The sequence below is a fragment of the Cyanistes caeruleus genome, chromosome Z (assembly GCF_971803275.1).
Source record: "Cyanistes caeruleus chromosome Z, bCyaCae1.hap1.1, whole genome shotgun sequence".
In the NCBI taxonomy this organism is placed as follows: domain Eukaryota; kingdom Metazoa; phylum Chordata; class Aves; order Passeriformes; family Paridae; genus Cyanistes; species Cyanistes caeruleus.
Window position 1 is genome coordinate 5,101,990 of NC_141732.1, and position 16,594 is coordinate 5,118,583.

General features: G+C 41.2%; 1 protein-coding gene across 2 annotated transcripts; it reads right to left on the reverse strand.

Annotated features, from left to right (window-relative positions):
* Positions 1-2,349: 2,349 nt before the first annotated feature.
* FKTN (fukutin) lies at positions 2,350-16,570 on the reverse strand. 2 transcript variants are annotated; one of them, XM_086869575.1, is made up of 10 exons: positions 16,361-16,570; positions 15,056-15,115; positions 12,991-13,194; positions 11,229-11,506; positions 10,357-10,489; positions 8,620-8,749; positions 7,370-7,503; positions 7,013-7,140; positions 3,818-4,039; positions 2,350-3,655 (listed from the first exon to the last, which is right to left on the reverse strand). In XM_086869575.1, the coding sequence occupies exons 1-9, from the start codon at positions 16,463-16,465 to the stop codon at positions 3,826-3,828; spliced, it is 1,386 nt and encodes a 461-aa protein (XP_086725701.1). In that variant the 5' UTR covers positions 16,466-16,570; the 3' UTR covers positions 2,350-3,655; positions 3,818-3,825. The 2 variants fall into 2 exon arrangements, with proteins under 2 accessions (XP_086725701.1, XP_086725700.1); XM_086869574.1 differs by having other exon boundaries at positions 2,350-3,689; positions 3,820-4,039; positions 16,361-16,566.
* Positions 16,571-16,594: the final 24 nt, after the last annotated feature.

Consider the following 16,594-nt stretch of genomic DNA (forward strand, 5'->3'; position numbering starts at 1 on the left):
TGGAAAAGGTTGTTACCAACAGGCAGCTGAGCCTGAATGCTGACAATGTGAGATGATTACAGCAGCCCAAAGAGCAAACACACAGAATTTCCAACAGAAAATGCTCCTGCAGCCCCAACCGGCTCCTGAGACACTGATCTGGACAGTGACAGTGATAGAGAAGGGCTAGAATCAGCTCAAGAACAGAGGCCACACAGTTCAACAGTAGCTCCTTGTGGAAGCTGCTTTACTCGAGAGTTTTGACTTTTCTCACAGGAAGTCGATGGGTGAAAGGCGCTGTAATTATTTGCTTTATGTCAAAGAGAGCCACTTGGCTTATCCTGGTTTTGAAGTGGAAGGAACAGAAATGGCTGAACTGAGGAAACACAGTGCTATTAAGCAAGATTATCAGCTGGTGTAAATTGTCTTCTGGTGCCACTTTGCCAAAACAGCTGATGTAGATCAGTGAACACAAGTACCAGGCAGACTTTGATGTCCTTGCACATCGTTTCTCAAGTTCCCTTGTTCTGTTCTGCAATTCATGGTGTGATAGAAACACATGAAAAGAAAACAAGCCTGAGCAATGAGGCAGTTGCCCCTGAGCTCCCTGAACTGAGTGTGAACCCTGAGAATTCTGCTGGGGAGTAATATAGAACAGAACCACAGCCCTGGGAGCCACTGTACTGTGACAAGCCAGTCCTTGGAAGGAAGGTGTCTGTGTTGTTACACATCTCATTCGTCTGTGCAAAACACACAGCTACAGTGGGCAGTGCAAACCAGAGACTGGTTTTCTCTCCAGCTGACAGACTTCAGGCTTCTACAGAATTCTAAAACAGCAAAGGATGCAAGCTGTTTAACACCAGCAACAGCATCTCCCAGGCTCTGCTTCAACAGCAAGGACATAACAAGACCAGCTACTGCTTTTTCATCTGGACAGCAGAGAAAGACTCACCTGTGCTTCCAGGATCCTCTCCTCCCTGCATCACCACAGTTTTGCCTGTCTTCTGTGTCCGAGGTTAAAAGAGCAGCATGGTGGAACAGACACAGGCCCTTCTGTCAGAATATTGCTCCTGGACAGGTGAAAACCATCTCCCTCAGACCCCCCTGCCTTGTGCAGTCAAGCACTGTCCATCCCATGATTGTTCTGCAGCCTCAGTTTGGCTCAGACATACCTTTTTTGGAAGAGCTGCATTTACCCTTTTGTTGCAAACAATCACTTTTCTTTTCAAGTGCTCAAGACACTGCAGTTCTCCCTCATTTCCAGTGGCAATTCACCATCTCTCCTAGAGTGAGCTCCTGTGTCTGATTTCAGAAATAGATCCTTCCTTAAGCCCATATACAAACAATGATTCCAATTTCCACTTTGTAAAAGCAGAAAGTTGTGGAACACTACAGAATCACGGGAAATAGAAACTCCCTCCAGCAGGAAGATAGGATTAACTGTAGCCAGTCCTTAACTACAGCCAGCCTTGGTTGGCATTTGCCTGATGTGCTCTCAGAGATCCCCAAAGTCACAGGTTTTACACATTTCCACATGTTACATACTCCAGTTTCTATGCAGTTGGATCAATTTGCATTCCTCACGTTCACTTCTATTTCCTGCTACCCACAGAAAGGGAGCACAGGCATCCCTTCCTTTTCTTGTAACCATCTTTTATGGCTTTCAAAAATGGCCTTTTATGGTACCTTCTCTTCAGGCAATGCTATTTCTTCAGCCTTTCCTTGCCATTATTCTGGAGCTTTGAACACTTTTCTGTCTTTAACAGCTGCACATAAATAACATGAAAAACCTTGTTTGCCACAGGGAAGCCAAGGGACTTTGCATGTGGGTTGCTTAAGACCATTAGGAGGATTTAGGAATTACCCTCCTCTCCAGAGCACTTCCAAAATGAAGGCAGTTAGTAAGTTAAGAAGGTAACAAAGAATTAAGAACCCATTTCAGATGAGGCAATTCAGGAGAACCTAAGAGGAAGCATGCCTCAATCCAGCTGTTTCTGTGGGAATGTGAAAGCTTCAGCCTCATGATGTACCCGCAAAGAGCAGCAGTTCCATGACAGTCACATCACTCCTGGGCACCCAATCTGTGTCCAAGCAGGAAATCTGTGGCCAGGGCACTGCAGAGAGTGACAGGAAATGTGCAGTGTGCAATCTGTTTGTGCAGCCGAAGGATCCTTTCTCCTTCGTGTGAGCATCTGCTTTTTCTGAGTATATTTGTTGTACCTTTATTAAAAATAAGTGCTCAAAGACAGGTGGTCAATAAGCAGTGTAATAAACATTTCAGGATTTTCCTCTGTGCATAATGTCATGGTAACTGCAGTGAAGTGTGTTACATGCTGCCCAAGATGACAAAACAAAGGATGAAACAGCATCTCAAGTTGCAAATTAGACTCTCCTTTTAATCAGTGTTAAATACACACTTGTATCTTCTGAAGAGAAAACATTTTAACCTGAAGAATACCTTACAGGTATAATCAACTATTCAAGACATCCTCCCTTTCATGGACATGCATTTTTTTTCATTAGTCTTTTCATCTACAAAATCAAAAATTTGACAGATTCTAATTTTCCGAGAGCATCTTTTCTTTCTCTCTTAAACATTTATCACATCTATAAAACTCACAGGCTTACTGCATGTTATTACACCAAGATAACAGAGTAATGAACATGAAAACCACAAGGACATTCACGTATTTTTTTCCATTTTAAGGAAGAAGTACAAAAAAAAAAAATTCTACCTGAGAAATTATCCCTTATGATGTCATGGTTACTTTAGCAAGTGAATGGTGTTAGCAAGATTTTACATCTCTCTCTTCTTAACAAGGCAGAGCAAACAAATTACCATCCAATTCAAGAGCCAGCCTGAGAAGTTGTTGCAAGAAGCTGAATCATTTACTCCGGTGTTTCAGTGGCAGGAGAAACTGAAACTGAAAGCACTGGCAGGATTGCTGCTGCAAATTTGTTGGAACAGTTGGTATTTGTACACATTTCTCCTTCCCCTCAGAGAGAAGCCTCTGTTCTGTGAAACAGAAAACTATGAATAACCCCCATTTCTATCTACTTGCAGGAAAGCAGGGATAGCTGCAATCTCCTAAAAAGCAGTCAAACCTTTCACAGGGAGAACACAAGGACTGGGACACTAAAACTGGAATTTTATTTCTTTTCATGGTGAAGCTATCCCAGAAGCATGCACCTTCACATTCTTAAAGAAGAAAAAATTGAAAAATGTCCAATGTAATAGTTTCTCCTTCCATTCACTTAGTGTTACACCATCACCAGCTACCTCCTAGATGAAAAGCAGGTGGTCACACGGGTTCTGTGCCACAGAAACACTCCACTCCCAAGACCAACCCATTGCTCATAGTAGGGATGTACCACTCTCAAATCAAGCATATTTGAGGTACTCATAACTCTGCTGCCTTGAATTTAAACAGTCACTCAACCTCCTTTGAAAAATGAGGAACTTCTCTGAGATTTTCCTATCCTAACCTTCTTTCAAGCTTGAGAATTGAACAGTGAAAATCTTGGTGATCCCAGAAATGTTGAAGCCACCTGGCCACTCTTTACATTTAAAGAGTCAACTGCCCATAAGTCCACTGCAGTCCTCTCTACTCCCTTTGTGCAGCTTTTCTTTCAGCTTCCCTTCCCTCCAGTTGCTTTTCATCTTCTCCTTTAACCACTTGGAAAAAACACGATGAAGGTGAAGAAAATACCTGTTAAGCAAAGGGAAGGAAACGTCTCCTTAGGAAACACATGGGGTGTTACAAGGGGAATGGATGTCAGTGCCTTGGGGCACTGGGAAATCACAAACTGACAGTTCTGGGGACAGGCTCTGTCACACACCAGGGGTCAGTAGATTTGGATGACATTGTCCCACTCATCAATGGGCCAGACTCCATTGTCCTGTACATTGAAGGGTGAGCTCTTCCAGTCCCACGTCTTCACAGGCACCTTCCACTCCGGGCCGTAGTTGGCCTCCACATACTGCAGAGTTTCACAGGGCACGTGGACCTTGAGTTCCACAAATTCAGCCCAGCACAGAGTAAACTTGGGAAAGAGATACCTGTGCCAGAACAAAAGGGCATGGTCACTGTTAGAAGGCTAGAATGTACCCCTAAGTAAGCTCAAAGAGGAAGCAAGCAGCTGCAGCTGCAGTGGCCATGTTGCATTTATACTGTTTTTATTCTTACACAATGGACAAGGGTGTTATCAGCAGTAACTGGTGAACATTTGCTTCATGTGCTTAGGAAGGATCATTCCTAATTCTTTAGTGGCTTGCACTCACATCATTCTGCCACCTATAGGTGAGTCCCCGCCTCTGCTTTGCCTGTTACAAATGGGACATAATAGTTACCCTTTTTAGAAAGGTGAGGGTGGTACATGCTTACAGCAGTGGCAGTTCACAGGTGAATTTCACAGCTTGATCAGAATCACATCACATACTGTCAGAGTCGAGGTGTTAAACAATACCAAAGTCTACCCACTATTCTTGCAGAGGATCACTCCCACTTCTAAAGTTCTGAAGACTTGCACACAATTTTTTTTTTAAAAAAAAGTGTTCCTAAAATTCCTTTTCACAGGTTAAAATTAAACCATAAGCAATTCATCCTTTCAAAAAAGGTTTGTACATTTGTATGATGAACTAGAACTGCCCTCTCCATCTTCTTTCAAGTATGAAATTAATTTTATTTCTAAGTTCTCAGCAAACAATATGAGAAAATGAAACAATTTTGCTTCATGCCTTAAGTGGACGGAAAGAACAAAGTGATCAAGCATTTTTTTGGATACATATCCAGAGACTGCTGATTCAACTAAACTCTTACACAAAGCCCTCTTTGTTAAAAACCTACAGAATTAACTCACTTTAAGGATTACATAGTGTGGATTTGATTCCCAGACTCAGTTTTTGTAGATACTCATTGCTGGAGAATGCAACTGTCCAATATTAAATTTGCAAAAGATGCTTGTGTCAGGAATGCTGAGGAAGTGTTTGTGCACATGGGAATGCAAACCACACAGCCAGACTTTGAGGGTTAGAAACCAGCTCTGGAAGGAAACAGAGGCTAAAAATGACTATGAGATATATTTTAGGGGCTCATTGAGAAATGCTTTAGTTCTCCACCCTCTAATTCAGATGTATAGAAAGAAAATATGCTTGTGCAAATATTAGCTTTCTGAAGAAAACACCTTCTACGTTTCAGTTTTAATCTTAGAAGATAACTTCTACCCTCCTCTGTGATGACCTAGTAGCAATCAACATCTCTTCTGACACTACAATTCCTTTAAAATTTTTAGAGTGGATTAGGATTCAGCATGAGCACACAATCCTTTCTATTCTGACTGACCTCCTCACTTTTGCCTTCCTCAAAAATTCTGACAGGGCTGGAGAGTAAGCAAAATTGAGGGTCATTCTGGTGTTGCTTGTATTCACATTAAGCATGCTAAGTGCTCCCACATCTCACAGTAACAAATGCTGGATTTTTTTTTTCCTCTTTTTGAGGATGTATTTGGAATAACATATGCCTGGAATTACTTGGCTAAGCATTCTGAACATGTCATGGCTCAGGGCCTTTATGGTGGTAAACAAGCAGTTTTCCTGCTCCTTTTCTGTGTGTTTTAAACCAAGAAACACCAGCTCAGAATTAGAGGCTTGGCTTCCTTATGATGCTATGCCTAAGCAAAGTTATTACTGAACTAAAAAGCTACATTTGGAACTTTTAATAAGCTACTACCAAAAATAAGTATGAGGTTACAAGAACAGGAAAGACTTTTGTGGAAGATGGAGTTCCCCAAGAGCTGTAACATCCAAGGACAGAGAAGCTGGAGTGCAGCACAGGGTCACATTACCCCCTATTCTCATGCCTTAGACCAGCCATTATCAAAAAAACAGGAAAAACATCTCTCAAGTATCCAAGGTTTGACAGAATTTCGAAGGAGCAGTGTCACCTCCATTGGCATGGAAACAGCTACTGCAATTTAGATGCAACAGGAGCACAGAGAAGGAAAGTAATTTATTGGTCAGCTTGCTTTTCAGAATGCACATGAAAACTGGAACTACTGCCATATTTTAAAAAAATATACTTTGCTACACAGCACATTTTCTGTGGGCAAATTTTTTTTTGTTCTTTGTTTGGTCTATTTCTAAATATGCCTGTTGAAGCTGGTTATCAAAATATCTTTCCCAGTCTTTATTTATCACTTCAGAATGAAGATAACTAAGAGAAGAATTTGGGCATTATCTCCAACTGGATGACAGTTCTCACTAAATTCCCATTAGCTAAATACAAACAAATACATTTCAGGCAAAATATGAAAGATACCAAAATCCTATAGAAGTCTACAAGTTTTTCAACTAGTCTTCAGCTATCTCCTTCTGAGTGAAGGTATGTGATAGAAATAAATTAAGTATCAAAACCTATATTCAGTTTGCTGAGTTGATTGGGCAGCTTGTTTGCTGATTTAATATTGAAAGGTGTGAAACAAGAAACACAGGATCCTATTCAAAATTCCATTTTCAGAACATGAACAGTGAGGCCTGCAGGAATTGTCTGTGTTGACTACAGTCAACCCAGTATTCTAAATTGCTACCTCAAAATCCCAAATTGTGAGTTTTTCTGTGCAATGAGATTTGAGACTTTTTGCCATAGGATTTCCTCATCAAGACAGATGCCTAAGGATTAATCTTCTACTACAAAATTAGATTGTGCAATAAACACTGTTTTAGAGTCTTTGTCTCACCTTGGGTGTTTATATAACTAGGAGCCTGTCACAGTCAGGTAAGATCTGCTTGATACATGATATGCCAGCCCTGCCTTTGATTTCACAAGAGATCTGACATTTACTCTCTAGTAAGGCACAGGACTGTTCTCTCTCTGCTTCACTGGTCTCAGAGTGCAGAAACTCCACTGATTGCCCTCTGACATACACATTTCCACAAAGAGCACAGATTTTGCCGGGCAACAGCACACAAAATGCCATCAGTAAACACTGGCTTGTTCAATTTTTTTCTGACTAGTGGTACAAATCCAGTTCTTACTTAAATTTCTTGCCCGATTTGGCCTGAGTTCCTCCATTCCATATGTGGTCATCCTCTTCATAGAAGAAAAAAATATCAAGCTTCACATCATCTTCTCCCTGAAAAGAGAGTTCCAAGCTGTCTTCCACCTGGAAGACAAAAATACACACTGTATATACGCATAAAAATACAAAGCAACTTATGCCAGCAGAAAACAAATTAATTTTCATCAGATATACAGGGTGACTTCTATTCTAACTGAAGAAAACATAGTAACTCTGCATTATTTTAAAACTTTATTAAACACTTCTGCAACTGAAGTCAAAGTTACAAATCTACAGATAGACACATGAAGAAAAATGTTCATTTTCTATGTACCTTGCCAAATTTGTGCTTCAGTGGCAACCCTGCTTTCTGAAAGGCTGGAATGATATCTGCTTTGTAGTCCCTTATAAAGATTCCCAAATCCACATCTTTGCTGTAAGGAATGACATTGCATTGCCTATACCAGCCTGAGAGGGGAAAAAGCAAAACAGAAAAATCCCAAACTAGTTAATTCAGGAACATGAATTCAACAGAACTAAAGCAACACAAAAATGAACTGTCCCAAGATCACCAGGCAAAAGTCTTTTGACTGAAGGCATAAACAAGACTTCTGTCTTTTTTAGTATGGGATAAACCACATCAAAGGAAACAAGTATTACTGCACTTACAGTCATCTCTCTCTCTTCAGAAAGTCAAGAATGTGAGAGAAAATGAAGATAAAATATCTTCAGTTTCCTAATTTAAATGCATTTATATATAAAAAAAAAAGAAATTAAAATTCTTTATGTGGGCCCAAATCTAATCAGCAAATAACAGCTACAGGGCCACAGCTGTGCTTCTGATTTGCAACCATTGTTTTATGCTGCATCCAAGATGTTAATCATCTTTCAATCACCACTGCAAAGCAGAAACACACAAAGTGGGACATCCTTTTGTCTGTTTCATTAAGACATCTTTTAGTAACTGTTCATTCAGAAAATTATATTCCCTAGGATTAAATAAATACATGGCAAATGTGCACACACGAGTTTTCACAAAGTGTTTCAGTAACAAAAGAACCCTCACCAGTGATAAGACACTTCTACCTTCAGCAGAACTGAAAACTTGCACTCCTTAGTCTAATGGGCCGTCATTTTATTAAAAGTTTGTTTTGAAAGAAAACAAATTAATATAAACTGTATTTCAGAAGTCAGTGACAAGCATCTAATTGCATGGGAAGAAAAACAGTGTTAGAGTGCACTTGGGCAGCAGAAATATGTGCTCATCACTGCATTTTCCAACTGGCACTTCAGTGAATTCCAAGTCACACAAATTAGGAAACTGTTGACCACTTCCTAGCAGGGATGAACAAAACACAGGTAACTGCTAACACTAAATGCTTCACTGGAAATTCGTCCAGCATCTTTGCAGCTCAGTTGTTTTAAAAAAAAATACTTTTTTTCAGGAGCAAAAAGGCCTACTGCAACACAGTTATTACCTTCCAACCCACTACGTTTGGCCTCTGCTGACAACACAAGCAATGGAGGATGAAGTGTTTAAAGTTCCAGGTGAGTTTAAAAATGCAACAGAGCACAATTTTTTACCAAGGCATGTTCCACTGCTCAGCCAGAACTTCACTCCCAAGTTATTCAGTGTCAGAGCAGCCAGATGAAGCAAGGATTTTGCCTTTTTCCTGAATTCCACTGCATCAAGAGAGGCATCATCAGGATACAGCTGGAAGGCAAGCGTAAGCAAGTTAATGTCAGAGAACAGACTTGTCCCTTCATTTGTTTTGTGTCCTAGGGAAAAATTTACTTAATCAATACCTGGGCTAATATCTCTTTTTACATAGAGAGTCCATTTTCAGACCATGCACAGGAATGACAAGTTGAAATTAAAACTCTGAATCATCAACCTTCCTTTTTTCCTAACCATCAGAATGAAAAATCAGAGTAGACTAGAATAAGAAAATATGTATTAGACACTGATTCTCAGCACTTGGCAGCAACATCGGTGAGCCCTTGTCCTGCACATGCTGAAGTCCATTCCCAGAATCCAGGGGGAACACGTGGACAGAATCAATCCCAGCCAGCATATCAAGGCTTTTCCAACCTCCAGAAGTCCATGATTAATTTATTTGGCGCCACCAAGTGTCAGAACTGGGTGTTGAGTTTTAAGAAAAACTGCCAAGGAGGAGAAACACTGAACGCAAAAATCTTCCAGACAGAACTGTGGCAAGGTCTGCTGTCCATGCAAAGCCAAAATCGACACGGAAGGCTGGGCAAACGTTACCAATTCTAACAATGGAACAACCACTCAGCTTCAAGATGGATTTCTTCAAGAGCTCTTGGGCAACAAGCAGCCAAAATGAACTTTTCAAAACAGGTGCTAGCTGCTTGTCCCAGTGCTAAAGCATCAGCAAAGTTCAATAAACATTTAAGAGCACATTTTCTCTGCCTGTGGTGATTCCTGCCTGCAGGCTGAAGTGGATTATATTTTTCCATACATGAAGGGACAACATATGGATATACCCTTGTGACCCTCCTGCTATCCATACAGGGATCTACAGCCTACTAGAGTGAACAGGAGTGGTCCTCCCTTTCCCCAACACCTGAATGACTGAAGACTGGAGCCTCCAGTGTCCCTTTTCTCCTTCCATTTTTGCCATCTGAGATGGCTCAGATTCAGTGGCCTGACTCTGGCTCCATGGACTTAACTGTGAACTCTTGATCACTTTATGATTCATGTCCTTTTCCAAGTTAGGACAAAATGCTCCCCCAACACTACAGCACAGACTTCTCTATCTGCTAAATCAAGTAGCAAAATTCTAAAAATAATGTTCTGAATAGTGGTGAAAACACTAGCTCACACAGTCAGAAAAGCAATTAAATCAGTCACTTTGGAATGTGACCATTTCATATACACCAGAAGAGGAACATGGAACTGCAGGGCATGGCTCAAAAATGTAAAATTAAACACTTCTCAAAACTTTGACTGCCATAAGGAAATTTTTCAGCCATGAAAATACACAAGACCTTAGTTTAATTTACATGAGATCCATTTAACAGTAAAGGTGTATAAGGACCAGATATGTTGGCTCCCTCTTGGAAAAAAATGTGCTCACAAGTAAAAAACCAAAAAGGCCATGATCTTCAGGTAAAGTTTTGATTTCATTACCACTTAGTAAGCTCTGTGGAATGAGAATCAAGGGCTGTATTTAGCCTTGTGCATGTGAACAGTCCCATTTAGGTACAAAAAAAACCAGTGGACTGTTCTTAGGTTTGGGTCAATTAGTGAAAACACACATTTCATCTCAGAGACACCACCTGGTTACCACTAACCTGAAAGAAAGCCCGAGCTTCTCTGTACCTACATTCAAGAAATCTAGAGTGGGACATCTCTTCTAGAAAACTGGACGGATTTTTTGGAATTTGAACTTTTAAGTCATCAATGGAAACAAGCAGAAGTTCTGGCCTGCATGGAAACAAAGATAATATATTACCTTATTTAATTCCTTTACAAAACACATGGCATTTTTTCTTTTAACTCAGGTTATAATCTTAATGCACACTACTGGCAGTGATCTCTCTGTCCAAATATAGCCAAAACAAATTACAAATGAAAAAAGCAACAAGAGCTTCACCAAATTCCCCATTTCAAAAATTTGTTTAAAAAGAATTCCTACACTTCCAAACCCCAAGTTAGTTTGTCAGATCACTGATTCCTTTACTGACTCATGACTCGAATTTGTTCAGAGATGTTATTCAGTTAATTTTAAAATTCAGGCTATTTGGTTGTCTAAATTCAAAATGCACTTAAGAATCTAATTTTACTCTGTACTTTGAGGCTATTTTCTTTTAAAAATTAAAAACTATTCAGCCTTCATAATGATTAAAGTGAGATTATACAGCTTACACAGTTTACTTCAAACATTCAGGGATATAACTCATGCAGATTCCATGTTTTAAATGGACAAAAGAATGAGGTCAAATTAAAGGAAAAATTTCAACAGATTTATTTTAATATGTGAAACGTCTCAATATTTTTCTCATTTTCTCAGAAATGATGCTCTCAAAGCCTGCACTTTGGGGTCTGAATTATACTTGAGCTGAATTTTAGAACCTGACTACAGGAAAGAGAGTAGTTTTACACAGAGAGGAAGCAATTTCAGGAGTGCCATGATGGCTTTGTCCTTCCCCTGTTGTGAACTCACTTTTCATACGCCCCAGGGTAGCGACCGAAGTGGAGTTTCCGGAAAGGCACAAACTTTCTGTCCATGTGTTGCTTCAATCTCAGGGGCCCGTGCCAGAGAAAATTGCCACTCCTCTCGTAGAAGACCACCAGGTGAATGGCATGGGATGCCAGTTTGAATATGTAGTGCAAGGGAATTTCCATCCCAGACAGATCATCCATCCCATCCAAGCGGGGATCCTTATTTATAATCTTTAGCCACTGGAATCCCATCTTCTCAGCAGTTCTAAAAAGACCCACCTGAAAATGAGGAAGACGGGAGGCAGAGCAGGGTAGAGATTAGAGAAACAAAAATTGAAATCTAAATGCTTATTATTAACTCATAGCATTCCCCACTTTCATTTTTTAATCAAGTTAAAGCACAAATGAATCAAAAATCTCTAAGAGCTTTAAGACCCGCAGTCACAAGCTATTCCAACACCTCCTTTCCTTGTCTGAAATTTAGTCCTTCAAACTACAAAATAAAACAACAAACAAATAAAACATACCTGGACTAGGTTTGCTCTTTGCCACAGCACCTTATCCTGCATTCTCAAACTATTCTCTAAAACTGTTCTGCCAAATTTAGTGTTCCTAAGTCCTTAAATAATAACACCAATAATACAAAAATAATTGCTGCAAAATCTTCTTTTCTGGGGCAAATAAAAATTTCACCAAACACTGAGGACTGCACTCAAGGTAGCAGGCTTTCATGTATCCACAAATAAAGGGAATTCAATCCTGGCTTTAAATTCTAATTTTTTTTTATTTTTTTTTATTTTTTTTTAGCCAAACCAATCAGCATCTGAAGAGCCTTTCAATTCCCCCCCCTTGAAATGTTTTTATAAGCATATCAGGTTCTGCTCCGGATGATACAGAAACTGAGACACAAAGCAATAGGGAAATGGATTTATTTCAGTGTTCTGCCACTCAGCTTTAGCCTTAGATTTTTTGAATGCCTTCACACCTCTGGGTAAAACAACTGTGTGATCAGGCCCAGAGTGACACCCTTCTTCACTCAAATTCTTCAGTGAAATAGCTACTGACCATTTCAGTGTCTCCTGCTTTTTATAATTAAAAAAAAAACAAAACAAAAGCAAAATAAAAAAAGAGCTGTTTGCCACTGGTATCTTTAGTCTGTAAAAATTAATCTAATAAATATTTCCAGATTACACTTAATTGATGAAATAATCTTGGCTTTAATTCTGTCCTTCATCACATGCTATATCTGTATTTTTAACACAAACATTTAAAAATGTCCTAACACCACAGAGAAGCAGAGATACCAACACATGAAGTGAAACAGTATGAAGTACAAGGATGTGCTAAAAGAAACGTAAACCAGCAGACTATGATAATTTTTCCAGACTTATCACATCAATACCTGGATTTCCTTCTTGTTAAGTCCTGAAACTCCAAATTTATAACTGCTGCACCTACATTACAGCCTCAAAGTTCTCTTCCTTCCTTTCTAACAGACCTTCTTTCTTTCCTTTTGGCATAGATTCTGACTACCAGTGTTTTTTTTATTATTGCAGGCAGGTTCTAAAAAGTTTTAGCTATGAATTACTCCTAATGTACCCAGGCTAGTAAATGGGAAACTTTGACTTCAAAACAAAGTTTCCTCTGCCTACAATATTACCACCACATGAATTCCATTACAAACATGAAAGCATTAAGTGACAACTTCAAAGAACAGCTGATGTATTAAAATACACAAATGTGAACTGAAAACATGCACTTACTTCATGTTTCCATGTTTTGTCCAGCAGTGCAAAGGTAGTGAAGTCTCTTGGAGCACAGAAGTATTTGCATTCTGGGCTGGGGCCATCAGGAGAGCTTCTGATCTGCTCAATGTCTTTATTAACCAGTCCCAGAATCAAAGGATCGATCAAATACACTGGAATATTGTGACTGGATATTAATCCTAGGAACTTCCTAACCACGTGCTGTTTGACAGAGGACAGAAACACCATCTTTGCATTAAAACTCTTTGATAGAAAGAAACCCCAACCCACTGAAAGAAGGAAATCTTATCTCCCAATATATCCTCTGAGTGTACACTCCACTTTCACAAGCGGTTGTGAGACTGAGTGAGACGGCAGGATGCAAGTGCCACAAAGAATTTGGATTCTGGGCTACTCAGGGCACTCAACACTGCGTAAGTTAAAAGCTGCAGCAAGAAGGTTCTGTGCCTGATGCAAGGGCTTATTAACTTGGCTCAGTGGAGAACATTAATCAAACACACTTAAACATCCATGGCACGCAGAAGCCATTTACAGCAGCCACAGTCACCCTGCTACTTAAATATATTCAATGGTTACATTTTCATTTAATGATTTTAAAGCTCTGGTTTCAGAGAGCTGTGAAAACACAAAGACAAGATGTGGGTCAACAACAGTTTTGGCAGCAGCATTACCTGCGTGGTGCAGGCAGAAGCGAGGCCACCCTCATATTGATTTCAGCTACACGGAGCTGAAAGGTAAGTGATGTGCTCATATTACTTCTGTGACTAAAACTGGCACACCAGACTGAAGAACAGGAAAAAATCTGTGCAAAAGTACCTACTTCTCCTTCCCCATCCCATCACTTCTCCTGGAAAACAGATGCTTTCAGTTGAAACTTAAATGTTTAAAAAAACATAAATAATGGCAGAAAGACATGGCCTTGATGTTAACTCAAGAGAAACATGTTCATATTTAGTATTTTGGACACATCACTGCTGTGACACCAAGGAAAGCCTGAAGTGCAGTATGTGGCAAGATCTTGGAGCATCCTTTATCAGTGATGATCTCAGAAGATCAAGTTCAACCTTTAGGAGAGCTCTGCCCACAGACTGGAAGCCCCCTGTGACCGTGACACTTCACACCTGGTAGGCAGCTCCAAGGGGTGTCACCTCCAAGAATAGCAAGGCATTCCTGGCACAAGCAAGCAGTCCACAGAGCAGTTGGATTGGATTTTTTCCAGGGACAGTTCTCGACCACAGCACCTTCCCTCTTGCTCAGCAGAAACCAGGCCTTTAAATGGCCATTCTGCTAATTAGCAACATTATCATGTTGCATCCAAACCGAAAGGCAGCCTGCTCCCAGCACATCCTTCTCCTTAACCATCTGTGCTGCTTTTCCACTGGGAGATCAGTTAACAAAAAGTCTTCTGTAAAGCTGTTTCCAAACAAATCCTAGCTACAAACATCATAGGGGACCTTCTGATTCCCCAGGATGAGAGTTTTGGTTGCATTCAATCTTGCAAACCTGAAGCAAGACACAACAAATATCCTATTTCAAGCACCAAACAGCACTCCAGCACTGACCATGAGGGCTGGAATGCAGCAGCTGGTGAACGCTGAAACGAGACATTTTCCTGCTTGGGAAGAGCTTTACAACCCAGCACAAGCAGGCAACGGAACACTGACCAGCAGGTTAAACACCTGGAATGGGCAAAGGAGCACCATGTGACTCAGGACCTTTTTAGACCAACAAAGAAGCTGCATGGCAAACCGGACAATCTGTTCGACACTCAGCCTGAAAGGACTCAAAATCCTGGATCAACACTTTTGATAAAGTGTTGCTTCCCGAAACATTAACAACACATCTAAGCGCTGCAGTGGCAAAGGTTGTGAACCTGTAACTGTTTATCCATGTTCTTTAACATTGATGTTTTGATACTCTCTTTACAGAATAAAGTTACAAAGTGTATCTCTTTACCCCACAATGCAGTGAAGAGTGACGAGAACTGGACCCTGAATTTGCAGCTCCAAGTGAGTTCTGTGAGTCGTGAAAGAGCTGTATGAACCAGTGACATTGTACATACCCATCTAGTGCTGTCTTGGCCTGACTGGCTTCCTCTGACTTTGGAAAAAGCTGCTCCATTCTATCAAGAAGACAAAACAAAAAGAAGGGGAGGGAAAAGAAGAGAAAACCCCCAAAGTTTCAGTTGAATCCTTGTTTTCTTAGCATGACATTCAGGGGCATTTATCCACTTTATGATTATAGCTGGGGTTATGCCTCTGGTTACTCAGCTACAGCTCTGAATGTAAAATCATAAACAACTGCTGTGGCTTAAGTATATTTAGAAGGACAAGCCAAACCTCAGGGACCTCCAGACATGCAAGGACTGAGCGGCAAGGCCTCAGGTTTCCAAGCCAATGTGCCAGCAAATGCAAAATAGGAGGATGACAAACTCTGTCAGGCAAATACCAGAGGGGCAAAGACAGTGGGACTGTGCCTCGATCTTTCCAGGTGTAACCCTAGACACTTCAATTTTAAAGACAGCATATTCACGTGAGAGAGTCAAGGCAGCTTGTTGCTCAGCTTTTGGCTTTTCAAAGGCACAAAGAATTTTTCAGTTGTTTAAAAATCAGAAACTGAGAGAAAGAAGTTGAAGGTTGCAGCATCACCTGTCACTGACACTGCCTGCACTTAACAGGGAACGAAAAGCCAAAAAAAAAGAGTCAGGGCACTTTGAAACCTATACGGCTCTTCTGTAAAAATAAAGGGAGTTCCTTTGTTGAATCAGAGTTGCAACCGTAAAGTATAAAGCTACCAGAAGATTTAATTTATAGTGACAATCACTTCTTTTGCTGCTGCAGAAAATCACTCACTTGGACACTCCAGGTCAGGTATAAAAAGAGGTACAAACAGCATCCCAGGTATAAAAGGAGGATTTAAACTGTGACATCCAGCACACTAGGAGCACTGAGCCACAAAGCCCTAAGACAACTGCAGAAAAAGTTGGGATTTTTCTTCTCCACACCAGCGTTGGAAAACCTGCACCAAGCAGATGCTGCCTCCCCTCCGTTCGACTTCGGTGGCAATAAAAGTCACCGAGTAACAAGAGCTACTTGTTAAAGGGTTAAAAACCGTGGTGGCCCGAAGCTGGCGGGAGCATCATTCCCTGCGGGAGAAATCGGGCGGCCCTGGCTGACACAGTGACTTGGATACCAGGTTGGGAACTCAAACCCGACTATACCCCTGCCACCGGACACCGGCCTAGGCTCCCCGCCCGCCCCACGCCCACCCTGCCGGCACTCCGAGCCGCCCTGGGGAATTCCGGGGGCGGGATGAACGCCCACAGGGAAACGCAGCCAGGCGCCGGGCAGAGCGCTCCCTCTCTCACCTTCTGCGACAGGTAGAACTTGTAGTAGCACAACTGGAAGAGCAGGAAAACCAGGCTGGTCAGCGACAGGAGCGCCAGGACCACGTTCCTGTTGATTTTCTGCATCAGCCCCGGGCGCTCCGGTAGCCGCTGCCCGGCCGCCCTCACCGCGATGCGGCTTCAGGCCGGAAAGCGCCGCCGCAAAGCACCGCCCGCCGTCGTAAAACGCCCCCCCCCCACTCCCGCTGTCGTAAA